The sequence below is a fragment of the Dermacentor andersoni genome, chromosome 2 (assembly GCF_023375885.2).
Source record: "Dermacentor andersoni chromosome 2, qqDerAnde1_hic_scaffold, whole genome shotgun sequence".
Classification (NCBI taxonomy): Eukaryota; Metazoa; Arthropoda; class Arachnida; order Ixodida; family Ixodidae; genus Dermacentor; species Dermacentor andersoni.
This window is the reverse complement of record NC_092815.1, coordinates 170455995-170483141: the sequence shown is the minus strand read 5'-3', so window position 1 is coordinate 170483141 and position 27147 is coordinate 170455995. Positions and strand designations below refer to the sequence as shown.

Here is a 27147-nt window from a genome sequence, read left to right as displayed (position 1 = left end):
GTCACATCGTCCACTTCCGGTTGTTTTGGAGCCCGCCCCCGCTCGCGCGAGACCTCTCCGCTAGCCGCTTGGCCGTCGACCCCAAGCGACAGCTATCGAAGCAGCGTGCGTTGCGAGCATTTTGTCGTAGCGCCGAACGTGTCTGGTATTCCGGTAACCACAGGCAAGCTGGTCATTTCGGCGAATGACTGGAGGCATAAATTAAAGCTGATGAAGGAACTTTAGCGTAGACGTACGTGAGCGGCCTGATCGGTCGCACAGTCCAGACACTTGTTGGCGCAGCCCTTAACCAGCCAAACAAAGCGCTAATATTGCTCTAACCAAGTTTTAAACATTTTAAACATTTATAAAAACAACGTGTTGATGATTACACTCCTGCAAAAAATACACACCAGCAGCAAAGAAGAATACACTTCGTTGCTGCTACTGTGTATGGTTGAGCTCTGTGCCACCAGGTGGCTGCACCATGCAGACCATTCACATTTACCCTTCTGCTCATCTCATGGCTTATCCCGCTACGGCAGAGTCAAGTGGCCAGAGCCTGTCCTCTTGCGCTTGCGTTTGCCCTAATACCGGACTCGCGAAACGCTATTGCGTTAGTAATCTTCGGGTGTAAAGTAACGGCCACAAACGCGCAAATCCTGGCGCCGATCGGATAGCGGCACTCCAATGCGCAGCAGCCAGTTTGCTTGAAAGCTGCCTTGCAGAGGGACACGATGTCGCAGCTTGACATATTGCCAGTCGCTACGTTTGCAGTCCACAAGGCAACAAAGTCGAATCATGGTGCTCGCGAAAAGACTGAGACCAACTCTGACCGCGGAGCTCTCGTCAAAATGGAGTACGTTGTACACAAGCAGACGACACTTGCTGTGTGCCGGAAGTGCTTAAGTGTACTGAAAAATTGTTCTTGTGCATTCTCTTTATGTTACTTTCTTCTTATAAAAACAAATTAACTAACATTCCAAGTATTACGAAGATCATTTGTTTACCATAAAGTTGGAAAAATTATCGATCACGTGCCCTGGTCAGCCAATCGTATAGCTCGCCCCACTGACGTCGTATGGGTGATTTCGATCATATGGGTAGGGGCGGCTTAAAATTCCGCCGAGCAGTGTGCTGCGATCGGCAGCGATGTGCATTTTTAAACCCTTATAATAAATTACACGCTTTACACAGAGCACTTAGATGTGTCAATTAATGATCAGAAGGACCTACCCTAACGACTCAGTACGTTTGTAGAAAATCGTCAAAAGCGTTTCAGGGTCCCTTTAAGCCTCTGTTCGCGATAATATTGACGCCTTAGAGATTCTCAAGCACTAATCTATCACTTTAGCTTGACTTAATGTTTGCCTTTAGTGTCCCTTACAAGTACTGCAACACTACTCAAATATCAAAAAGAAGAAAATAGCCGCACACTGCTGCGCAAACTACCCAGTTGCTACCACAGTACGAGCCACCCCCCCTCCCCTCCTCCCTCCTACGCTGCCTTCCTCCCTTGTGCGTGATTCGGCTCACCGTCGCATGCTTTCACTCGCATATACAGCGTACAGCGCACGGGGACGATGTTATCGCCCTTGGACTTTATACAGAACATCGCGGCGACCACGACAGCAGAAATGCACCTGGATATATGTCCATATCATTGCTTGTGAGTGACCCACGTTCACAAAGTGAAATGCCACTCTACTTTTTTCTAAATCACTTACCAAATGAACAGGTGCATCGTATACGCCGGTGCAACTTGTACATTTTTTTTTTCTCGGAAAAACTGCCATTTTGATGGGAGTGTGACTTTTATACAAAGGTGTGACTTATAGACGGGAAAATATGGTAGCTTTTAAATCAAGAGTGATCCGATAGAAGAATACAAAATAATTGTTGCAGTTGGACACAGCCGCAAAGTGTCACACCCTAGCCCTTACATTATTGGCATGTGTATATCATAATGTCACTGCTAATGTCACGGCTACAGGCCTCCAGTCTGTCCACTTCAGTCAGTTTTTTATGTATTTTTTTCGCTAACTTGAAAGAACCATTCTGCTTTTATAAAAATTGGGGAATGTTACACAAGACAGGAGGTTCCAGATAAAACTAGAACTGCTTGCCTAATTTAGCCTTTAAAAAGTCACCATTGTTTGTCTTTAACTAGGGTATTCTTAGTAAGACAATGATAAAGAAATTGCTGCTTATGCTGGCAGAGATGTATCGAGAATAGCTTAAGTTCTTCCTTAAGTTTTCTAACCATTTTGTCACAATTTAAGAACCATTTCTCTTTGTGTCCTTTTTATAGGACACCAGGGCCGAAAGGGCCTGGTGTCCCAGAATTGAATGGTGTTTTCATCTGTTTGTAACAAAACAGCATTAAAACCTGTAGGCAATGCTCCCACTAGTGCACCAAATGGCGCCAAACGAGATTTCCAGCGCCATCCTGACAAAAAAACAAGATTTTGCGCCAAAGTGTGCGAAAATTAGTAATTGCGCATTATGTGTGTGGCTGCAGCGATTCACAGACGTTGCATAGCACGCATGACTAAAGCGCCTTCATAGATCAAACTATGTTATCTATACGTTGCTGACCGATAATTCGGGCTCAACGGGTATCGCATAAAAGTCAGGATAATGGGGAGTTGGAAATATCCAAATTTGAAAGAAAACAAGAGACTTTATTCCACAAGTGGCTAAAGAAGTGCCATATTATCGGATGACCACTTTCGAGGATATGTTCACTTTCACAGCATTCTGCATCACTAGCATCAGAAACATCAGCATCTACGAGCGACGGCCTTCTTGGCATTGCGCATCAACATATTCGTCCGTCACATGTTCGGTGACAGTCGCACGATATGTGCCGAAAGCGAAAGTATCCCTAAAAGGAATCGTCCAAAAATAAAGCCGAGCTTTATCAACACGTTCCTGCATGCATGTATGCTTGCCTACGATCTGGTCAGTCCATATCTCTACCACTGTCATGTTTTCGCCAAAGATAGACGGAAGGACAATCAACACGTGCACCGAACCTTCAACCTTTGGCAACATAACAGGACTGAGATTTTGTAGCGATGCCTTTTCCTGGAACCACTCCTTCTTGTGCTTCGTCAGTGGTCCTGCATTATCTATGGTATCAGCTGGCCGTGAGCGGTGGATGATAAGGGCGGCATATAGAATCGAGTGGAATGCCTGGCTGAGAAGAGCATTGATGACACTCAGCCTTGCCAGGTGTTTCTGAATGATGCCAGAGCCTTGTTGAAAACATTGCTAAACTGGCAGCAGTCAACGAAAAATTAACAACATGTAAAAGGCAATGTCTGAGCAGCTTCACTCAATTTGAAGTAAACTAATTACAGCACGCTGTGTGAAGAGGTATGTTGTCTTCATTTAAATTAAAGGGATGTTCAAATTTAGGTTTCCCTTACTTTGTATTTCAACATAGAGCAGCATTGCTTTACAGCAAGCAAATACTTTCCAGAATAACTCTTGCCAATTTCAAGCGTTCGAAATAGCTTAGGACGTGTCCAGCGGATCGCATTTATTAGCTCTAAACTGCTCCGAAATCTGTATTTGGGTGCTCCAAACTGCTCCAAAAATTGCTCCAAATGTCAGTTCATCAGCGGCACTACTGTGTAGGTTATTTCGGCAAACAAAGCAATTTGCTTAAAGATACATTGCAACTTCATTCACAAAACACATCCTCTTCACTATACATGCAATTCCATAGTAACAGCGACCAATGTAATTGCATTTGACTGTTACGCCTTTGTCTACAGACATACAAGAAAAAAGGACAAACTGGTTTGTACTGACAAGAAGAAAAAGCGCAAACAGTGAATGAATGGGGTTACAGCAATAAGGAGTACTGTGTTACTGCATCCTTCGACACTGAGCTACTGTTGCTTGTCCAACAGGCACGGCAGGAAAAGCAGTAATGCTGCTCACCGTGGAGTCTGCCGAAATATTCCTGGAGAACACGGAAAGTGCTGGGAGGCATTTCTGCAAATAGAAAAGGATTCACACACGATTAACAACATAGAGGCACACAGCATAGCTTGCTATTTAGTTTAAGAGGGCATTTACTAAGGCCTATTTGTACCTTAGGGGTGCCCTCTTGCCCAGAGAAAATGTTCTTTCATAGGTTGTGTCGGCACTGCGCCCTTCAGCAATGGCTCCTTTTTAGAGTAATGGGAACAAATCTCGAAGGCCATTCTTCTGTGTATTGCAAGAGCGGGAAGCAATCACAAGTGCCGTAAACACATCATGGCCACTGCGTGTTTTTTTGAACACCTCTTTACACACTTTACACATCAGAGGTCAACTGATCAGCTTTAACACACTGCAAGTTCTTTCTTTTGTCTTCTGCAATATAAACCAAGAAAAGGTACAAGAAATTGCATTGCACTTTTACGCTCTTTTAGACTGATGCTCTTTTTACACTTTAAGTGGCTCGAGCGATACTGACTGGAGCTTTAACATGCACAGCAATAGTGCTCAAGCCCGGTAGAAACAGGTAGGTGCGTAGCCTCTACGAGACAAAATCAAATTCACTTCAAACAATGCAGGTGCACCCAGTGGCCAGCTGCAGTGTGGGACATGTCTGCCATTAAAAAAAAAAAGAGAAAAGAAGAGGCACGCATGCATAGCATTCATCTGGACAGAAGGTGGGCGACATGTCACGTGACGCAGTGACATGTGCTGGTTAACTCGTGTGACTTGCAAATGCATTGTTCTGCCAACCCACACTTCTTGCATCTAATTTGGGTATGTACTAGAGGTGGGCAAATATAAACTTTTCCGAATACGAATAGTAAGTGTCAAATATTGAACTGAATATCACAGTCCAATGCAGACACATATATTTACAACAGGCACATTTATTTTGGCGTAATTAGGCACCATGCCTGCATTGATTGAAGAAAAGACAACAAACTGTCATGAAAAATTGGACCAGTTTTAAATGCAACATCACTAATTCTCATTAAAAGAACTACATGAATAACCTCTCCACATCTTTACAGAGCCTGGCTGTAAACAAGCTCTACAAGAATGAATGGCTGCTGTATGACTAGCTTTCCAAAAACACTAAATTAATGAATGTTGAACAAATATAAGAAATTATGAAAAAAAAAAAGCTTGTGAAACGACTTTTGTGCCGCAGAAGTATGTAAAAGGGCCCAATGCAAGGAAAACATAACTGGTTGTAGCCTAAAACATAAAATTTCGACATGACTCTACTGCAAGAAACACTAAGATACAAACTATAACTTATTTGAATGATATGTAAGCATTTGCAACTAATCACCTGCCATTTCATCGTCATATGCTGCTGTGTTTGGGATAATCAAGAGAAACACCGTGAAAGAATCATGACATGGAAGAGCACGGTTGCGACACCAATATGTTAACCGAGACCAGCACGAGAAAACGAAGAAGAGTCGAGTAACAGCAATGTTCACTCGTGTTATATGATGGTGCATTTGGACGATGCCACTACTTCACAGAAGGCGAGCACTGGCTGACGATGTGTGCTGTAGTACATGACGTAATTGAACTGTGTGATGTTCGCTAGGCCTCGCATGTAGATGTGGTCGACGACGCTGCCTCCTTTCGATGCGAACCATTATGAACCATGACCAACCATACTGCGGTGGTGACTGCTTATGGTGCGGCCACGTGGGCCCTATCTTGAAAGCGATCTGCGATGAGGACAGAGCTCGCCACATGCTGATAGCTTCATGTGTGCTGTATTCTCGCCGCTTAGTTCACATTGAAGCAAGAGACAACACGAAGGTTGATTCGCTCGCTGCCGCGGGCCCTATCTCATGTCACGTTACAGATGGATGGCTTTCCTCGTTTGGTAGACATAGAACGCTTACACCTTTCAAATTACAGGTTGCCATATACGCTTCCGTTGCAAAATTGAAAACAAAGCTTTCATTACCTATTCTGCTTCTGCATTGCTTTAAAAACTTTTGTGTTGTTTCACTTCTGATAACTTGAGACACTTTAGTTAGCAGACGGAGAACAGCAGCCGGACATTAACAGTTGGTTGTCGTGAAATATGTGGTTAGTTTAGATATTAAAAAATAACAAATATGTAATATATGAAGTTGAACATGTAATATTCAATTTGTATTAAAAAATTTAAATATTTGCCCACTCTAGAATGAAATTCAGACACCACCTGTTGGCTGTAGTGATACACTGCAATAAGACACAACGTTGATTGTTGACTGAAACCTAAAGAGAAAGAGTAAACTGCAACATAGATACTGCAGTATAGTAGTCGCTTCACAAACAGAAACAACTCGTAGACGTTATATTGCACTTAAACTTTGCTAAAGTGCCCCTCATAAATAATTGTGTATATTATATACAGGGTGATCATTTTTAAGTTTCCTGGAATTTTTAAAAATCGTCTGTGGCATATAGCATAATTCTTGTCCTTGAACTATATTATTAGAAGAAGCAGACATTACTGGCATGAGAAAAAGAAACACATACTCAAATAATGAATGAAAATTCATTAAGTCACTTATTACCTTATGGCCCATATTGCAATTTACGAATTGTAGTCTGTGAGTTTGCAAGAACACCTGCAATGAATTTCCAGGATGACAGCAGTTTCAATATATTTCCCAAATTGTGGGACGATATACATGGGCATGGCAGTTACATGCTTCAATGGATGAAAAAGCGTTTTGTTAAAAAAAAGTAAGTAGAACAACAGTGCATTTTTACAGCGAGTTTGATGGCGCATATCTTCCAACTGGGGTCATTCTGTAAATTCATTACAAGTGGACACGTCTTGCAAACTAAATGGCTACAATTAGTAAATTGCAATATGTGCAGTAAAGCTTTCATTAAGAATTTAATTAGCAACTCTTCTAAATTAGTTGAATATGTATTTTGAATTCTCATGCAAATAATGCCCGTTTTTCCGATTACTCCAGCTCAAGTACTAGAATTGTTATCTCCAACAGGCGATTTTAAAAATTCTGGAAACTTAAAATTTACCCCTCTGTATAAAAGCTTATCAACACTTGTGCATGATAATTTTCTGATGTCAAACAATAAGAAATTTATGAGGTGAAGAATTGTTCATGCTGATACATGGCTGTTCAAATGCAAATGCAAATGATGCCACTTTCTCAGTTGCAGAAGCTGCACAAGAATGTTTACTACATCCAAGCAAAGCCCAGGAAATGTATGGAACATTCCATGTCTTGGCCCTTTCAGTGTCGGGCACAGAGTGTCGTGCTTTCTCACAGGTAATGCCCTCGTGGTGAGTTATTTTTCTTCCATATTATAAAACGAACTCAATGGTTTATTTTTGGTTATGCAGAAGGGGAAAAAAAATTATACGGTTAATGGCAAATGTATTGTTAGTATGGTCCTCACATTCCTTTTCTATCTCTTATCTAGTTTTGTTCTCACAAACATGCATCCGCGATAATGCCCCCGTGTCAGGGTAAAAGAACGAAAATTATGTGGACACATGACAAATGGCAGAATATTTGAACGGACAATTGCCCCGGTAGTGGTGCACAAAGTCTGAGAACCCTTCCTCCAATTTCAGACACACGTTCCGTGTGGCACAATCACGTCCACGAAGGGGTGCGTTAGGCAGCACACCAACAAAAACGTAGACTGAGCAAAACCTAGAGATAGGGAAATATGCTTTTAGAAATATACAACAGATAGCGGAACTACCTCGAAGCATGCCAACTTCAAGTTACTGTGCACATTCGACTGGAGACAGCAGAGAATGTATGGGTACGTCAGTGACACAGAGGGTTAATGGTGCTTTATAAGATCTTTTCGTCACCAACAACCATGAATAACAGGCACAAAATTCGATGATAATTAAATATCCTATGAATAGCGCTGAATTTGGTGCATAGCTAAGGGGTTATAATTGCTGACACCAGATAGAAATGTTAATTTAAGCTAGCCTGCTAGATTACACACTTCGAATACCACAGAGGTCAGCTTTATCGTGAATGGAGACTTGGTTCAAAGCAGACACTACTGAAATCTATAATGCCATATGATATTGTCTAGAAGAGATACTGTGAGAACTTCAAGATGGCACCTTAATGTATGTTTTTTTTTTCACCAAGTGCTTGCCTATGGTAAGAATGTCATTTTTTTTTGGTAATCTGAATATGCAATTTACCAATATATTTAAACGTAAGTTTATCTTCGGAGTTCCCCAGAAAAAGAAAAAAAAGGGGGGGGGGGGGGTTTGTTATTCCCTGAAGACAACTGGCCCCGAGAAAAGTTTCTGGGCAGCACCGATAGCAGCATCATGACGCGGTGATTTCGTGCACGTTGTGCGACGAACTTGACGTCAACGAGTGGCACTGTTATCATTGGTTGCAAATGTAACGTGCAAATTATGCTGGCATGATGCTGTGAGTACTGCGAAAATAAACTATGGCATTATGTTTTACAACCATTTTAAGCACTGCCCGATTAGCACACAGCTAATGGCAAGGTTTTCCAACCATGGCACACGAACGAACGCCTCACGGCAGCTGTTGTAGCCATTCAAGTAACGCTGTGGCCTCCAAGATCATAGGAACGGAGACCATAGGAATGCCACCAACAGGCCGAGTAAGCTTGGAAACAATGGTGCACAGGCTTCCCCCAATGCCCTGCTGCTATTGGTATTACCCTATGATGTCATGGGAGAGTGAAATGTGGCATATAGCAATGTGAGAATACGAGTTGAGGGCAACTAATTTTTCTTGCATTTTGAAATTTCTCTGATCAATAACACGGGTTTCTTTGTGCGTTAATTATCACAATTCTTTTTCTCCTTTCTTGCTCTGACATGGCAAGAACTAATATAACTAGAGCTAATACGGAAGCTTGAAAGAAGTGTTGCAAGGCGTCAGGGATCCTGGTGACCTCAGCTCGTCATGACTATCGCCACTTTTCTGGCTTATGGCCAACCGTCCTCACAACATAGATTGCAGTAGACATTCTATCGTTATCACTTTATTGAACTAGATTTCCCACAATATTTGCCAACATATTACTGTTTGCTAACCATGTGATGAGGGCACACCACATCAGGAAATTAGTCAATATGGTATTTTTCGAGAAAAGAGAAACAGTTAAAATTAGATTATGGGGTTTTACGTGCCAAAACCACTTTCTGATTATGAGGCACACCATAGTGGAGGACTCTGGAAATTTCGACCACATGGGGTTCTTTAACGTGCCCCTAAATCTAAGTACACAGGTGTTTTCGCATTTCGCCCCCATCGATCCACGACCTTCGATCCCACGACTTTGCGCTCAGCAGCCCAACAACATAGCCACTGAGCAACCACGGCGGGTAAAAGAGAAAAAGTTCTTAAGGAGGTTAATGTCACTGGGATGCACAAAAGAGGACATTAAGTGAATGTTCCTTGTTTAAGTTTTTGTAGCTTCTATTATGCAATATGTGCACTGGTCAAAGGTTGCGCGACAATTCGGAGCAGTTTATTGTCATGTTAAAAGCAACTGCAGAATTTCAATGCCATCCTTGCGGCTTAGTATGATAATGCAGTGCACACTGGATCACACAAAGTGTCCAGGTCATCGTCACAAGTCCTTGCATCTTCACAATCTAAATTGTCACCTGATCCATTATCATAAGAAGCATAAGGTAATGTGTCATTGCCATTTCACTGTTCTTATTGCAGCACACAGTGGAAAGGGGGCAGAGTAATGCACTCTTGCGCAAGCGGACACCACAAATGAGGTGTTGATATCACAATGTGAGCAGCTGTATTAATGGAGTCCCTCGGGTATTTAAGTTAGCGTCCACTGTCATTTCCTGTGTAATATAATAATAGTTTAGGCGCCAGTGCTGCTCAACTGGTCAACAAGAAAAGGGTTCTGTCTAACCAAAATATCTAAGCACTGTGCCTGTCAAAGCACAATCAGTGCCCATGTTCCATTTATCTGCTAGTTAGATTTAATGAAAGAAGAATCAAGGTAACTAAGGGGCTCTATGTTTTGTTAGCCACAACAATGCCAAGTGACAGAATGTAAAGCCGGAGGAAGCATGGGGTAATCATTACGTTTAATTGAAATGTATAAATAATCAGGCAAAGGGAAATGAAAGTGAATAAAAGATAACTTGCTGCAGGCGAAGATCGAGCCCACATCCCATACCTATGTGGTACTTTACCAGTTAAGCCAGCGTGGCACCATATCTCTCGCCAGTTCCTTGGGTATGGGTGTACAAGATTAGCCATGTGAAGTTAGCCAGCACTGCTAAATGCCAAGGCAGTGGACGAGCAATGCACTTTTAACAGGAGGTGTCAGTTCCATTTAAGCAAGTTTTGTTCCACTGAAGAGCACTGAATCTAAAAATGAGCTCCTACACCAAGCGTTCCTTTAGAAACCATAAAAGCGCAGACATAACGCGAACAGCAACGCTCAATTACAGACATCTGTAGTCTCCAAGTCAGCGAATTTCATGGTGCCTTAGGAACAGCGAGTGCCTTGCTTTTTTTTTTATTTATTATTTGCTTCACGATTGTTGACATTATGTATGTTAAGCTAAGAGATAATATATTGCATAACTAGTCATCAGTATATGTGGCATGAAAATGTGATCGCTCTTGAACTGCTGCTACAATAAAATGTCTATTGTATTCGCAGGCAATTTTATCCGAATTTATTTCCTTCAGTGCCTTTTACTTGACTCAGAAAAACCAAGCTATTACAACCCACTCCGGTCTCATAAGCGCAACACATACGAACAGAAAAAGTTCAGGGCATCTTATTAAATAACTGGTGCAGAATTATTTATTCATCCAACTATTACACATACTTAAACAGAATTTTCAAAGTTCTCTGTCATCTTTATTGATGAATGGCATTGAGGCAACTACGAATACAAAATATTAATTAAAAATGAAGGGAGAACATGCTTGTCAAAGCTTAACCCCACAAAGCCCAAACACCACTCCACATCAAATAAAATTAAAACAACTTGGTCACATATATTTGTCCATGAAATGTATGTGTATATTGGTACAAAGAAAACAGTGAAATGATAATTGAGGAAATATTGATTAGCATTGTAATTACTTGTAATTGATTTGCTTAACTACCTATAACTGAAAACTCCCCCCAGTACATCAAAAACACTAGTGTGGGCTCTAGATAAGGTCTTGTGTGCTTAAATCTGAATTTTTAGGCATCAAATTCAGCACATCAGAAATGATACGCTGAGCTTTGTGGGGTTAAAGCACTGTTTTTACTATTAAACTACAAAGAAAATGACACATATCAAAGAGCATAAGCAAGTTCTTGCTGCGCTGTCCACATATGCCATGCAATGGTAGAGGTGGAGGCCACTGCATTTTCCTGCTCCAGCCAAACAGGAAAAACCGAAAACTATGTGCACCTCCTGAACCTCCTATATTGAAATGCAACCCTGAAAGCCCTTAGAGACAAAAGCACCTGTCAGAATTGCGAACCCATGTTTGTCAATTCCAGTTTTTATGAACAAATGCGGTATGTACAAATTAGCATCAACATCACACTTTGCTGCGCAACTGCGACATTGAAGCACAATGGCTCGAGTTAGTGCTCGACATTATAGCTCAACACTACGCATGCAATAACTCAACCTTCACAAGCATGCAATGGCTCAGCGAGGTGCCCAGAAGACTTAGTAGGAGCACATTTCCTATAGCAGAGCTGAATTCTACGGACAAAGAAATGGTACTAGCCCTTAACAAGCACTTTACTTGAGCAGCTAGCAAGCCTGCGCAATAAAGTGAAACGTTTAGAATTATTAGAAGTAAGAATGAATTCCACACTGCGATGAAATTGGTTGGGCCAGCTGCTGCAAGGTCACATCTCAAAAACAGTTGCCAAGTGGGACACAACGGCAAAAGGACAAAACAAACACCGTGTTCACTCTTTCTGTCCTTACGTCTTAAGCCTGTTTTCAAGAGACACAATAGATTTTCTGACCACAGTTCTGCTCAAGCTTTGGTGTTCACATGTTTCATATAAATGTCAATACTGCTCAAATAAACTGTTAGTCAAGAGTTCTTCCATCTGTTGCAATCAGTTATATTTAAGGAAAACAGAGCATGCAAAAGACAAAAACAAGAAGCCCAAAGAAAGCGCTAAAAGCATGATGCGCAAGAAGACTGACTTAGAGCCGACAACCTGGACCTGACCTTCCCACGAGGCCATGCGAAAGAGGGGAGAGAGTATACGGTGGTAATAATGAAGGCAGGAACCATCTATCTACAGCATGGCTGTCACACGCACAGACCTCTGGAGGGCAGCACGAATCGCCGTCCGAAAGGTGCAGCATCGTCTGCTGCGCAATGCGCAAGTGCGTGCTTGCGCCCCGAATCCAATGTCAAAGTCCTCAATATGCAAGTTGCTACGGCCAGTTTTCTCTCAGCGAGAACACGAGTTCAAAGCAGGCCGGCGCAGTGCTCGCATCTGTCCTGTATTCTCGGAGTGCGCGGGACAGACGCCTGGAGGTCACCGTCGCAGCAGCTGTGCATATGCACAGTGCGCAACTCGGCTTTGAACAAGAGACGACAGACACTCCTCTTGCTGGAGCTGAGCCAGACGCTCTGCAGGCTCCCCCTGGGCTGCTTCAGAATAGAAAGCAGGGGTTTCATTCCTTATTTTTTTCTTTCTACTTTTTCTATGCTGTCAATGAGGCATGAGAAATGCTTGTGGCTCTGGCTAATGCACATGTATACACTTTCAGCAGTAAACAAAGGGAGAACATGACCACTTGGCAAAGAGGTTGCAGGAAGTGGCAAGAAAAGGTGCAGCCATGCACATTCATAAGCAACGCCTCAGCACATGACAATACAGGGAGTAAGGAGTTTGTTGCAATTATACTGGTTATCTGTCTGCAGATGGCAAAGGTTTTTTGTGTGCGTTTTAGAGTGTGCTTATGGAACATGTCATGCAACTATCAGAGGAAAACAGCATACAACAGTCCAAATACGTGGAATAGAAAAGATACTGCGAGTTGAATACACCAATAAAACGAGTTGGTAAATGTTCTTTTTACAGGCAGTCCTTTCAGCACCTCATAGAGTGGTTATCAAAGCTGAATGCTCCTTTTTACAATTTTTTTTTACTCCTTGGCAAAGTTTTGAAGTCACATTGTTGGAGGCAGCCCAGTTTTTTGGTACAGCGTCCTTGTTTTACGCAGAGTGTGGATAAATTCTATTAAATAACAAAAGGATACACTGAACACAATAAATTTGAAGATGCAGGAACTTAAATTGCTCATCACTTGTGGTATGATCATGAGAGAATATTGCAAGGTTGAAATGAATGGACAAATAAAGCGTCTATGCTTGCACTGTTTTCTCATGCTCGCAATATGCACCCACCAGCCTAAGTATGCACCCTCTTATAACTCCGCTACATTCACTTCACCTACTATGAAGCCAGACGGAAGCATACAACAAGAGAGTAAACTAAATTTGTGAAACCTTCAATAATTCCTACATTACCATGTTTCATACTAATCTCAGTGAAGCTCCAATCAGGTAAAGGTAAAAAAGGTAAAGGATGTTAAGGAAATACCTGATTTGCCAAAGCTCAGATATCAAGTTAAGCAACATCATGTGAAGCCTAAGGCCTGTCAAGTGCCACATGTGAAGCCTCTAACCTTAACAGGCCAGCAACTTTTCAATCTTGTGCAACAAGACTATCAGGATATGAACCTTTTGTTTCAAACACATGTGTGCGTAGTAGTAAGGTTCTGGTTTACATTCGCAAAGACCTTATGTATTTTTCTCTACCCGTAGCACCACACGATGGTAACCAATACGTCTGTGTTACTGTGAAAAAGAAGAGACTGTCTTTTACTATTATTGGCATCTACCTTTCCCAAACAAGTCAGTTTGATAACAAAAGGCCAAGAGATATTATGGCTGCTACTCCCTGTCCTTGGATAATAACAGGGGACTTACACGCTCACCACCACATGTGGGGAAGCTCCAGGATAAATTCGAGGGGCAGGTCACTAGTATCCTTCGAATCAGGCCACAACCTGTGTCTTCTAAATGACGGAAGCCTGACATTTCTGCGAGGAACAACGTACATCAGCTGCCTTGACTTGGGTGTCACGTTGCCTGACTTTGAGCGTGCAGTGGTTCACTGATATTGAAACCCCTGGAAGTAATATTCTGACCTATGTGAGAATCGATGGACTAGACGCCCCATTACCGATTGTATCTTGCCAAATCGACTGGTCAGTCTCAAGATCGTGTAGAAGACACATGCAAGAAACATATCGCACGCACATTAGAAGACGTAATTGCAGATGCAATGCAAGATTCTACACGCTGCTTCACACATTCATCAAAGCATACAGAGAATGACATTGAATTGGAAAGGCTTCGTGCGCTACGTTGCTGAGCAGAAAGGAGGTACAGGCGCACAAAGTCAATTCTTGACCTCAGAGAAGCTCGGCGCATGCAAAAGAAGATAAGACGCTGAATGGATAAGCTAGCGCATCAAAGATTGAAATGCTTTTGCGAGTCACTAGACCCCCGCAAGTCAGTTTCCCATGTGTGGCATATACCCTACGGGTTCTTTGCTCAAGACCCCAGCAACGACACCCTTTTAACGCCCTTGCTCTCTATCAAAACTGCCGTGAGATACACGTTGCAGAGGAATTTTGTGCGAAAGTCGCCGGCGGCACAGTTTTAGTCTTTGACATGGCTTTAGGTGACATCCCCGGTCCACGAAATACAAGTATGGACGCTCCATTCTCTATGGAAGAGTTAGAAGCTGCTATGGTGCTCTGTAGGTGTTTGTCTTCAGCAGGGCCCGATGGCATAACATATACTGCTTTGCGTCACCTAGGTTGAGAAGCACGAAGAGAATTCCTCAGCCTTTTTAATAATTCATGGCAAGATGGTGTCGTCCCACAGGAATGGAAATACAGCCACCTGGTACCGCTTCTAAGAGCAGGAAAGTCACCACTCGAACTGGCATTGTATCGGCCTATAGCACTTGCCAGCTGAGTCAGGAAGCTCATGGAGCGCATGATACTCATGCGTCTCGCATGGTACCTAGAACACCACAAAATTTACCCCGATTCTATGGCGGGATTTCGACGAGGCCATTCATCGATTGACAGTGTCATCGATTTAGTGTCATCTGTAGAACAGCAAAAATCTTGGAAACGATTATCAGTAGCGCTCTTTCTTGACATGAAAGGCGCTTACGACAATGTTTCCCATCAACCCATTCTAGACACACTTTTGACAATTGAACTAGGAGGGCGAGTATATCGTTGCATCAGAAACTACTTGACACAGAGGTCCTTGTTCGTACGTATGGAAGATGGTCTGACTACCGGCCACTACACATGCCGAGGCATTACCCAAGGCAGTGTTCTAAGCCCTATATTCTTTTCAACCTCGCGCTTCTTGGGCTGGCTGAATCCTTACCGGAAACAGTGTGTCTCAATCTATGCCGACGACATCTGCATCTGGTCATCAGTGGTCACTCATCTGCAGGTTCGCGCAAGGCTACAGAAAGCAGCAACACAGGCATCTCACTATCTTCACACACAAGGCCTTACCATCTCAACAGAAAAATGTGCGTTAGTCGCTTTTACGCGAAAAGCGATGACTCGTTATCCAGTATGCATTAATGGCCAGCCTATCTCCTACAAAAGAAATCATCGGTTTTTGGGTGTCATTGTTGACAAGGACCCTTCTTGGAGCCCTCAGGTTGCCCACTTGAAGAAGAAGCTCACATCTGTTGTTCCCGTCTTCAAGTTCATCGCCGGCAAAACGTAGGGATCGTCAGTGGGCACCATGCTACAGTTATATCCAGCGCTTTTTATCGGATTCCTACGCTATAGCTCTCCCGTGCTTGCTAAAACGTGCAAGTCAAACCTTCGAGAAGTTCAGAGTGTGCAAGCACAGGTACTACGTGTTTGCCTAGAACTTTCGCGGAGCGCCTCAACAGCAGGAACCATTATAATGGCTCAAGACCATCCGATCATGACACACATTAGCACCGACACGCTTAGGGCCCATGTTCGTCATGTTTCATGCATGCAATCAAGCTCTCTTGCCTGCCTGCCAGAACGACGATCACAGGCGTCCTTCTCCAACGAGGTCAGCATTCATCGTGCCTGTCTACCATCGGGCTTCACACTCTCAGCCCGTTCAACCTCAGCTTTGTGGTGTGTAAAACAACCTCAAGTGCGTCTTACTATTCCAGGGATAAGAAAGAAGACTGACCTGCCTACCTTGAAACAAGCAGCTCTGGATTGTTTGAACACTTTCTACTTTGACCGAGTCCACATATATACGGATGGCTCTTCCACTCAGACCAGCTCCACTGGCACAGTGGTTATACCATAATGATCAATAAGCATCCGATACAATATCTCTCACTTGACAGCATCGACCGGTTCAAAGCTTATTGCCCTCCGAGGTGCCGTTGATTATATTAACAACCAACTGGCTAATCAGTGGCGATATTCTGCGATTCGAAGGCGGCCTTACAATGTCTCCTGTCATCTCTTCATCGCGGGTCCTGTGAACAACTCGTGTTGGAGGAACGAGAAATGCACCAACATATGATTGCGAAAGGACACGACGTCGTGTTTCCGTGGCTGCCTGGCCATTGCGGTATCTCTGGCAACGACCTCGTTGACGAAGCTGCTAGGAAAGCACACGAAGCTACCCTTGTTTCTATACCTTTATCACGGACTGACGCAGCCCAACACTTAAGCAAGCTAGCACACCGTATGACATCGGAGAAGTGGCACACACATGAATTCAGCCAGCATCAATTGCATTTCCTCGATTCATCTATGCAACTGCGGCTGTTACCAGGGCTTCCGCGTAATGAGGAAACAATGCTGTGCCGCTTACGCTTGGGCATCGCATTCATGAATGCATATGTTTTTGATTGGAATGGCTGATAGCACCGAGTGCAATGCCCGCGGTGTCGAGGAAACTATAGAACATCTACTGTGTTACTGCCCATCATTTGAAAATGAAAGACATGACCTCTCCACAGCTCTCAATCAGTTAGATAGAAAGCCGTTCGCCTTGAACAAGATCTTGGGACCGTGGCCTCGTATATCGCAGCTACAAAAGGCCACAAAAGCACTGCTGAGATATTTCAAAGCTACCGGATTGAGTCATCGTCTGTGATCCGGACTGTGTGACCGAATGATATTCCCAGTGGACTTTCTCTTCTTTTAATCTTTCCGTCCCCTTTTACCTTTCGCAAGTGTAGGGTAGCCAACTGGGCTCAGTCCTGGTTAACCTCCCTATCTTTCATTTATGATTTGCTCTCTCTCTTGGAAAGAAAATATCTGATTTTTCGATAGAGTGTTCATGACATAGCCCCGATGCGGAGTGTGTTACACTGAATGTTCAAAAGTCACCCGCAACCCCAGCTTCCAAGGGATTTAAGGAGCTTTAAGGGGACCCTTGAATATCTCTTTTCAACTTCAAGGGTATTTCAAGGATTTCCATGGGGGTGTACGAACCCTGAATGAACAATTTTGGAGGTCACCAGCATTTTGTTATAATGGCCGTACTGCCTTAAAGAAATGTCTAAAAAGAGGCTGTCCTGCACAAACTGAAAGTGTCATAGCACCAAGGTAAAGGCCACCAAGTCTTGCCATCACCAAAGGTAAATTAAATTGTGGGGTTTTACATGCCAAAACCACGATCTGATTATGAGGCATGCTGTAGGGGGAATGCTTAATTCTGGCCACCTAGGGTTCTTTAACATGCACCTAAATATAAGTTCATGGGTGTTTTTGCATTTTGTCAACATTAAAATGTGGCTGCCGTGACTATGATTTGATCCCGTGACCTCCCCCCCCCCCCCCATACTTAGCAGCGCCACACTAAAGCCACTAAGCAACCACGGCGGGTCCCCCACAAACGCTAAACATGTATACTCGTGTGACTGATTTAGTGCACGCAAAACGTGAGGCAACGCAGGAAAGTCTATTTTCAGACCAAGCATGTGCCAAGGACGCAATCCCAACATTCTTTCACCGGTAAGAAAAAGAGGGCCAGACTCATTCATCTTTGTTGTTTGTTGACAAAGAGCCTTAGTACTTCTGTTACAGTCAACAGTGGTTGGCTACCTTTATTGTTTTATAAAGCTGGAACAGGCTGCTCATCGAAACCAGCTTTAGAACATCCATTACTTTAATATCACAGCCTAGTTACGCGTAGAAAGAAGCACAATAGCCATGACACAACTAACATTTGTCAACACAAGACCATGGAGACTGTTTCCGTGCTTGAAAAAAAAATTGTGCCTTTTCTTTACATAGATTAAGCAATGTCGACATTAAGGTGGATACACACTTGACGAGAAATGTGGCTCTGTCACTTAATAATTTGTCAAGTTTCTTTTGTAACATCGTGAAAAAATAGCGAGGGAGAGTGAAAACTACTGGCCATTAATACAAGCCTGTAGGTTCAATGAAATATGCCAGCTTATATTAGACTTGTACATAACAAACTACATGTAATTCATTACCTGTAATCAATTTTTTGGTAATGTTGTAGTTTAATTATTATTTTCCTGACTCAGTAATGCACACTGTAATTCATACTTTTTTTCAGCGACCAATTACATGTAACCAGTTACACTTTTGATGAAGCAAGCTATGACGGGTGATGCAGCTTTGAGCACTTAAATTTGGCAAAATCTCCAGTGTCTAAAATGGCTCAAATTTGTACATGGGTTACCTCCTTCCCACAACCAGTGTCCTACTCCTAAACCTCAATCGCCTGAATATGGCAGGCTTGCAGATTTACACATCCTCTTAGAAAACTGACCTCTGAGCTCTTCTCTTGTAATAAATTTCTCACTCTTTATTGGAAGCACTTTTAGACGGCCTTCATAGGCGGTAGGAGCTGCAGCTCAATGGTTTACTTGGTGCTATATATGCATAGCTTCTTGATGAAGACAGAAGTAGCTAGCCATTAAGCGCATATATTTCAATGTATCTGCATGACAACTACGTGGCTCATATGCAGTGCAATATCAGTGACGTGACACTGCTTAATACGCTTTTTGAGATAATAGATTTCTTTCTTCTTTTCCTGGCCAACGTCCCATAGGAACAATTAATTTTTATGATTATTGCGATCACACTGTCACCTGAAACTGAATACGACTGCAGTAGTGGGCTTTTACTGGTACTTTTAAAACTAATAGCTTTATATTCCAGTGTGTTAGCTTAAAGGGGCCCTGAACCACTTTTTATTGAAGTGGAGAAATGCATTTGAAGTACTTCAATACGTTCAGCAGAAGCAGAGTTACTGGCAATCAAACATGCCCTTCGTGGTACTTGCGCTCCTTCAATGCCCTGTACTGCGAAGGCTACGGCGGAATGGGGCGTGCCCACAATTCTCTGCCTTCTGAATGTCACCGTTGCTCGCAGCTCAAATTTGATTTTGGATATTAACATAAGACACCACCACTTTAAATTTTAGCCTCTACGATGCGCCAAACATAAGACAAATGCGGCTGTCCTCAGCGAACTGCAGTGCACTTAGCCAGTGGACTCATCGCAGCCCCCCGCTGCAGCCACAGTATCTATCCTACGTAGCCGACCGCAGCTACACACAGCTGTAGTGTGTATGCACAGAGCTTGCTTTATGCACAACAGGGCTTGAGTGTGTACTTGTGCTCATTGGTTCCAGTCTGACTGCTGCGTGGTGCGGACTGGCTATGTCTTTCACAAGCTTGAACGACAGATAATAGCTACATTCAACTTGCGCATTTTTGAAGCGCTATCATTTAGTCTGCCAAGGTGTCTAGTCCCAGTGGCCACGAGTGAGTGCACACTGGCAAGCGTGCATGTGGTCTGAAATTAAGCGTGGTTTGAGGTTAGCCGAGTGTTCAAAACTAGTCTAAATTAGCGAGACCCAACGGCCACGACACTGATAAGCAGAGTGGCCAAACTTTATTTCCTAAGAGGGCAGCCTTGGCTGAGCGTGATCAGATGATGGTCGGCTTCTTCAGAAAGTATGTAAGTATCGAAATTCGACAGCAGATTTTCGCTAACTTCAGCCTGTTTATTAAACTGCATCAATAAATATACGCAGTAACAGTAGGAAGAAGTGCGCTGATCCAAACACCCTTTTTGATTCTTGTCTGCTGTTGGCCAATAGCAGCTGCATATGGGAATCCCTTATATTATGAAATAACGCGTCCAGGAAACACTGAGGAGCAGGCTTCTATATAAAAAAGGATTCTAGAGAAAGGCGACTTCACGCTTCGCTTGCGAGCTCCAAAAGCCGTGCATGACTGCAAAACATGGCTGGAATGTTCAGAGCAGCATATGCTATCCAGGGATAGTCTTTCCACCAAGCCCGAAGCGTGGTTCAGAATCCCCTTAAAGGCACACTAAGGAGAAAAATGATTTCTTCTGCACCAGTAAATTGCCCTTCCACAATTCCAAAAACATCACTCTTACCACGAGAAAACGTTTGGTAAGCCAGGAAAAAAAAAAAAAAAGAAACACGAAAGACGGGTGGAGACGCCGCCTTGAAATTCCCACACCAGCTCACCACGAGGCCATAGATTTTGACAGCACGTGCTAGGGCCCAGTTAATTCTTCAGGGGTAAAAATTGGATACATTTCGTCCTAAAGGAGTTAAAGACCAAATATTGCAAGTTTCATGAACTGTTACTGAGTCAGCGTCACCCAAACATGAAAAAATACTTTGAAATCTGTAACATCACACTGACGCACCGGCGTAGGGGTTTTGGCATGAAATTAAAAAAATTAAACTTTTAGCTTGATTTTTTTCTTCTAATAATCGACCTATCATCATGAAATTAATGAGAACAAGGTTTTCAAGGAATACTTTATCAACCTAAAGTGGTGTATTGTTTTGCTTTAGTGTCCCTAAAAATAACATTCCAAAGACCCATGGACAACCTAACGTGCTAAGCCCCAGCCACACTGGAGGAAAAACACACACGGTGCGCAAGCAGCAGTGCATCGGTGTTCACTTGAGTGAGGAAAAGGTGCCTTCTTTCGAACTTCCAGAATAACTTTTTTTATGGACACTGAAAACAATAAAGTTCAGCACAAATTGACAAGCCATTTCTATGCTGCTTAATAAAAGTGCATAGGCAGTGGTTCGCGTGGTTCGCGTGGCAGTGGTTCGAGTGATGCTGTTCTGCAAAACGTTTATGCAAAGTGATGTCACTCGACACCACACGAACCTTTATGATTGAGCTTGTCACTGATTGCACCTATTCTCATGCATTTTCAGACCTTGCTTTAGATGATACGATTCTTAGATGATTTGTTTTATTTTCCAGCCTCAGTGAAGATCGTACCGAGCTTCCACTGTACACCAATTTCTATGATTGCAACACACGATCAGTATTTTTAAAACAGAATAATATGCAGCTTTATATGAAATTACATTCCAGGTTTTCCATTTTCTTAAGGAACGTGAACATTTGATGGGGTCTGTTACACTTAGTCAAGTCCAAGTGGCTAACCAGTGAAGGGCGCCAGAAGGAGGACCCCCAGATGTTGGCCGACAAATTAAACTTGAGCCTTTATGGCTCGAAAGCGATGGCCCTTTCAAACGTTGATGGCAGGGAATTACCTCAGAACGGTTTTTTCCGATTTTCACTCGCTCTGTCGGGAGCACCTTCGCTGAATGAAGTGCGACATTTCCCGGAAGACCAGACCCGAGCATCACGACATTTCGAGTGACCCCGGTCTCGTGAGCATGGTGTTCGTACGTTACAACACACCCTTTTTCTCTAGCATGCACATTGAGCGAGCTTTCAGTGTCGCTGCAGATATCTCCATACAAAAACGAGGGAAGAGACCGAAGAGTGCCAATGACACTTTTGAAATGCAATTCTTATTGAAGATAACCAATGTGTTAAGGCTGGAGAGGACACACTGAAAGAGGCAGGCCAGCTCGCTGTATTTACCGTATGTGCGCACAATGAAGTACGGAGAAAAGTAATGTGTTAAAGTAATTGATTACCTTTTAATAATTGCTCAATTACTTTTGTGGGGCAGTAAATGGTAACCGTAATCAATTACATTTTTGAAAGAAGTCAATGTAATTGTAATCGGTCGCTTTTTTTCCTGTAACATGTAAAAGTCTGCCATGTATGTACCCTGCACACATCTGTTTGCTGGGCACCATGCGCTTAGCTCATTTTCACGACACACCAATCTGCAGTGTTGCAAGGTGGCAATTCTTGGATTTCTCACTTTTGCTCATTTCAGTTCTGGAAAAAGCATTCCATAAAATAGGGCAGTACTTAGCATAAGCTTTCCGTAGGTATCTAAGATTGGGTTTTGACAGTATAGCACGTTACATGCATACAACTGCCACCACATCAGTACTGGTACTTTATTCAAATCAGTTCTACCGAAAACGTCATGCAACTAAAATTTTTTTTCAATACACACAAGAAAAATATGATATTTATGATAAAACATTTAGGTATGCAAAAAGAGCCATCGGCTGTAACATTTGTCAAGCAAAAGTGCACACTCATTTTCAGCTTACACCTCTGGTCATTTTGCAGCAGTTCAAACAAATGCATTGCCTTCTGTCTGATTTGCACTCCACATGACACCAGCCCGTGTCTTGCACAAAAATATTCACGTAGGTGCTCTCTGTTCACTTCCCACCGCTTCAAGGTGCCACCACAGTGGCCAGGATTCGAACCTGCAACCTTGTGGTCCACAGCACAACACCAAGCACCTCAGCACTGCAAAACACTTTAAAAGCTTGTCAAATAAACGAGTGTGCAGTTGGCCACTTCTATTCCTATTCGGAGGATGTGTCAGTCTTTATGAATAGTTCAAATTTAGGAGTGGCAGAAAAAATATAAAAATATGAAACACTGCCTTTCTTTTTTTTTTCTTTTTTTACTGGCCAGAAATCACACAGAGCAATATGGGTCATCTGCCGCTGTATGTCTAGTGCTGACACCAGTTCATGCTTGTGTGTGTTGCCTACTTCTGTGTCCTGCAAAAGGGCACCCGTTTTTTGTTATCTGGCAATGCAACAAACCGCACAATTTAGAATTGAGCTGAAATCTAGGGGCCCTCCCACTATGCAATGACTATTTTAGAACTGTGACTGAGATATCCGTGCCAGTTTCCAAGTTACAACCTGCTAAATGTGCAGTTAAAGCAACTAGCTTACAGCAGTAGGAAAACCACCAGTGCAAATTAAAAAAGAAGCTTCCCGGGTGACCGAGTGAAACTAGCCCATATATAAAAAGCTCCAGGCAGGACAACAGCCTTTTTCCAGCTGTGCGAGAATGTTTGCACATGCTCATGCTGCAGCGCAAACTGCAACACTACGGCATGACTGCTGCTTTTGTGCCATAAGGCTGAGAGAGCAGGATGTACTGAATACGGACGGGTTTTCTATACATCTGGCAGCTTTAGGTAAGGATTCTGTTCCTGGCCAACCGTGTCACAATACCTTTCCACAGGGCAGTTTTTTTGCATTGTGGAAGTCGTGATGAGAAGAATAGCCCAGAAAACATGCGCCAATGCAGCCCGAAAATTCTGTGTTTATTCAATACCATTAGAACTAAATGTCAATGTCGTAATGCCAAATCAGTGGTACGAGGGATTTTAGCTAAGTTATCCTATGATCCTATATAAGTGGGATTTGTGGTTGTGTCACGACATTTCTGTAGGCTATCATGGCTTTCTCGGGCTTTTCTTTTTTGGTTAAAAAATAAAGAAAATGAGGAAAATGTAATTTGACGGGTATTCTTGCCATCTAGAGACTTTTAGCATGGCCTCGTGTTCCAGCTGGCCTGGATGGGCACATTCATTTAGATCTGCAACTTCCATAAGGTGCAAGAAAAGCACAAATTCTAATAAGATCAATATATCTGCCCAAATTAACAATTTTAGTGAGAAGTCCTAAGAGGAAGCTTTAGCTTGGAGGCTCCTATCCAAACACATAGGAAAGGAGAAAACATTTTTTCCTGGTAACCCCTGCACCAAATTTGATGAGGTATGCAACATTAAAAAGAAAATTAATAACTAGTGAATCCAGGAAGCAGACTTCTTATTTATGCCATCAATTTTTAAACAAAATTTGTCGAAAATTTCAAAATGATAAAAAAATTAGACTCAAGTTTACAATTCTAACTCAGCAATGAAAAAAAATCACAATTTTGTAAACTGCACCTAATAGTGCATCTAAAGCAGACAAAATCGATGTATTATATATCCCTGTGAACTATATTACTAATTTATGAATAGGCCTTTTGCAAGACCCTTGTAAATGCAACAAATTCACGTAAACTGCAAATTAATATCAGATATGCTCGCTTTCGATGCTCTAACGTTTACAAAACAGCGATATCTGTTCTTGGTGCAGTGTTACAGATTTGTAAAGTTCGTGCTTCTATTTTTTTTCTAACTTACTAATTTTCAGCAATATTCATTAAAATAGCTTGCATCCTAAATCAAAATTCAGGTTCACACAGTCACTAGAATTTAACTTTCTGTTTTAAATGCAACAAATTTCCTTAACGTAGTTACAGGGGTTATCCCAGAAAAGCATTTCTGCATTTTACATGTATTCGAATAGGTGGCATCGCAGTTGGGCCTGAGCTAAAGCTTCTTTTTAAGAAGTATGTTGAAGGTCATTATTTTCACTAGTGCTTGGAACCATAAATTGTTAACATGGCACATTCAGCTGTAGTCTTGGTGCTTAAATGGGTTAAAACAGGTAACATGAGAGCAAATGGCTTATAATGTTATACAGAAAAACAAATTATCCAACCAGAAATTACTGCACCAGTGGCCTTGCCTCTCCACTAGCCACAGGCTCACATTACCAAAAGTAGCAAGATCTGGCTACAGTGAATAATGCACAACAGCTTCTCGCTCTTCGAGGTGCGATCCCCCAGTTGGCTGTATAGGGGAATTTGTTTCCATATCTCCCCATCCACGGGCAAAAAAAAAAAAAAAAAAAAAAAAAAAAAAAAAAAAAAAAAAAGATGAAGAAAAGAAATCAAGGTAGGTCAAAGAGCTACCTCTTTTTTTATAGCACAGTCATGGGCCTCTACGTGCATGTTTAGTCTATAGCAATCGATAAAAAAAAAAAAAAAAAAAAAAAAGCTTACAGAACATAGTGGCTCATGCAACAACGCATGAGCCAATGTCACGCCAGGTATTGCACTAAAGATAAGTACTGTACTGCTGGTGTGTGTGTCTATGCATGGTATTAGAGTGCACATCACATTTCGCAGTGTCAAGGCCCACATTCTCCGTGTGCTTACATGCGTAATTGCTTATCAGACGATAGCTGTGCACTTCTCTCCTCATACCGTGGCAGAAGCAGTTCACAGTGTGAAGCAATCACCCCTTCCGACTTTTGCGCTCCGTAACCCTGATAACGGCTATTTTTGGCATATGAAGCTGTGACATGAAATTTTTGGATACGTCACTGCTCTGGTAATTACTAGGACACAGATAACTTCAGATATGAGAGTTTGTTGTTAAGCAAAGTTACTAAGAACTGAGATGGGAGACATTAAAGTTCATATTTAAGCAAGCCTGATAGCAAAAGAAAAAGGGAGTGAGTGACCTACTTCAAAAATACACGCGCACAAAAAAGAGTGGGACAGTTATCCATTTATTACCACACCTAACCTGTAATCAGTACCGTGGGCAAAGGTTTTTTTCTAGCGGATGTGGTAAAGATCACAAAGCTTGATAAGCACGGATTATGTGCAACTCAACAGCCGTGTCCAACTAACACGGCTAACCACAACATTCAACGGTAAAATTCAGCTAAAGGTGGTAAACTAAAGCAAGATGCCTGTATTCTAAGCCAGGTCAAACACCTTTGAGTGCTTCCGGATTTCTTTTTTACGCTTTGCGATTCAGGCACGAGAAGGAAGAGTTATCCGGAGCGCAGGGCGTATATGACACCGCGCGCATTGCTGTTAGCAAACGACACAGCGTAGCAAACCAAACTTTTTTTTTTTCATTAAGACAGTTGACAAATTGTATTCTCCGCTGCAGATCGTACACCTGCGAGTTTTCGTCACCAGGCGCGATGTATCGGTGCAAGGAAAAGAAAAAAAGCTAATGAGAGCACACGTGTATAACGGAATCAACAACCTCGTCAAGGGAGCGCCCGCAACGCTTATGAGCGTCACAGAGGGCGGGGGAGGGGGCACGAACGTGCGGTGAAACGTGCCACCGGCAAGTCTTTAGTCCGTTCCTCATCGGGGTAGCCCCACAGACTGGTCTTATAGCAGGAAAAAAAAAAAAAGAGACCATGCTGCGTGCATTAACCGGGACAAGAAAATCTTCAGTCCCCAAATTGTACTACTCACACCTGGGCTTATTTTTTTCCCCTTTCTGTCCAGAGCGTGTACCACTGAGTACATCAAGCGGAACATAGAGTATACATTACGCTGAACCGGCGCAAGGCCCGCTACCAGCTTGGAAGCTCGATTCAGAGAAGCCGGCGAAAGGAAACCGGCCCCCTCACCGGCCCCGCAAAGAACGGCGCGGCACGGCCAAACTAAACCAGTCGTGAAATTCGCGTTTCGCGTGTCCAAGACGGGATGTTTACGAAACGAAAGGCCACGTCGATCAGAGAATCAGCGAAGCACGAATACGAACACACGCGCGTCGACCTGGTTGACCTCAAAACGAGGAAAAGTGTGTGTGCTGCGTCTAATTCAATTTGCGTCAAGCTGTCGTTGATGAATGAACTCTTCCGTTAGATCAGCGTGCAGTCGCCAATGCCCCTCCGCGCAAATTCAGCCCACTTTTAACAATGTCAACGCCAGTCATTCATTCCGATGGCTCTCTCTTGCGCTCAACGAAGGTCGGCCTGCGGAGCGGACGCGTTCAGTCGGAGACCGCGATGTGGAGACAGCTTTTGACTCACCTGAGTTTGGACGACTGTGCGAGCAGGGAGTAACCGAAAGAGGGCCATCCTGACAAAATTATTGGAGAGAAGCTGGAGTGCACGAGCTTTAGGTAGCAAGCACCGTCCAAACTCGCCGGTCGAAGCAGCCCTTAGAAGTCCACGATGGGAAAAGAAGCAGGGTACGTCAAAAATGTGAGGCCCGACGTATGCCAAATGC

General features: G+C 42.9%; 1 protein-coding gene across 2 annotated transcripts in view; it reads right to left on the bottom strand.

The window, feature by feature from the left end:
• Positions 1-27116, bottom strand: part of kdn (citrate synthase) — a 58234-nt gene extending 31118 nt beyond the window's left edge. The window contains exons 1-2 of one of the 2 annotated variants that reach the window (XM_050187271.3): positions 26949-27116; positions 3934-3987 (exon numbers count right to left, since the gene is read on the bottom strand). In XM_050187271.3, coding sequence (XP_050043228.1) covers positions 3934-3987; positions 26949-26996 — 102 coding nt within the window. In that variant the 5' untranslated portion in view covers positions 26997-27116. Of the gene's footprint in view, positions 1-3933; positions 3988-4087; positions 4110-26948 lie in introns of those variants that run through there. The other variant, XM_055076046.2, reaches the window with a different exon arrangement.
• Positions 27117-27147: the final 31 nt, after the last annotated feature.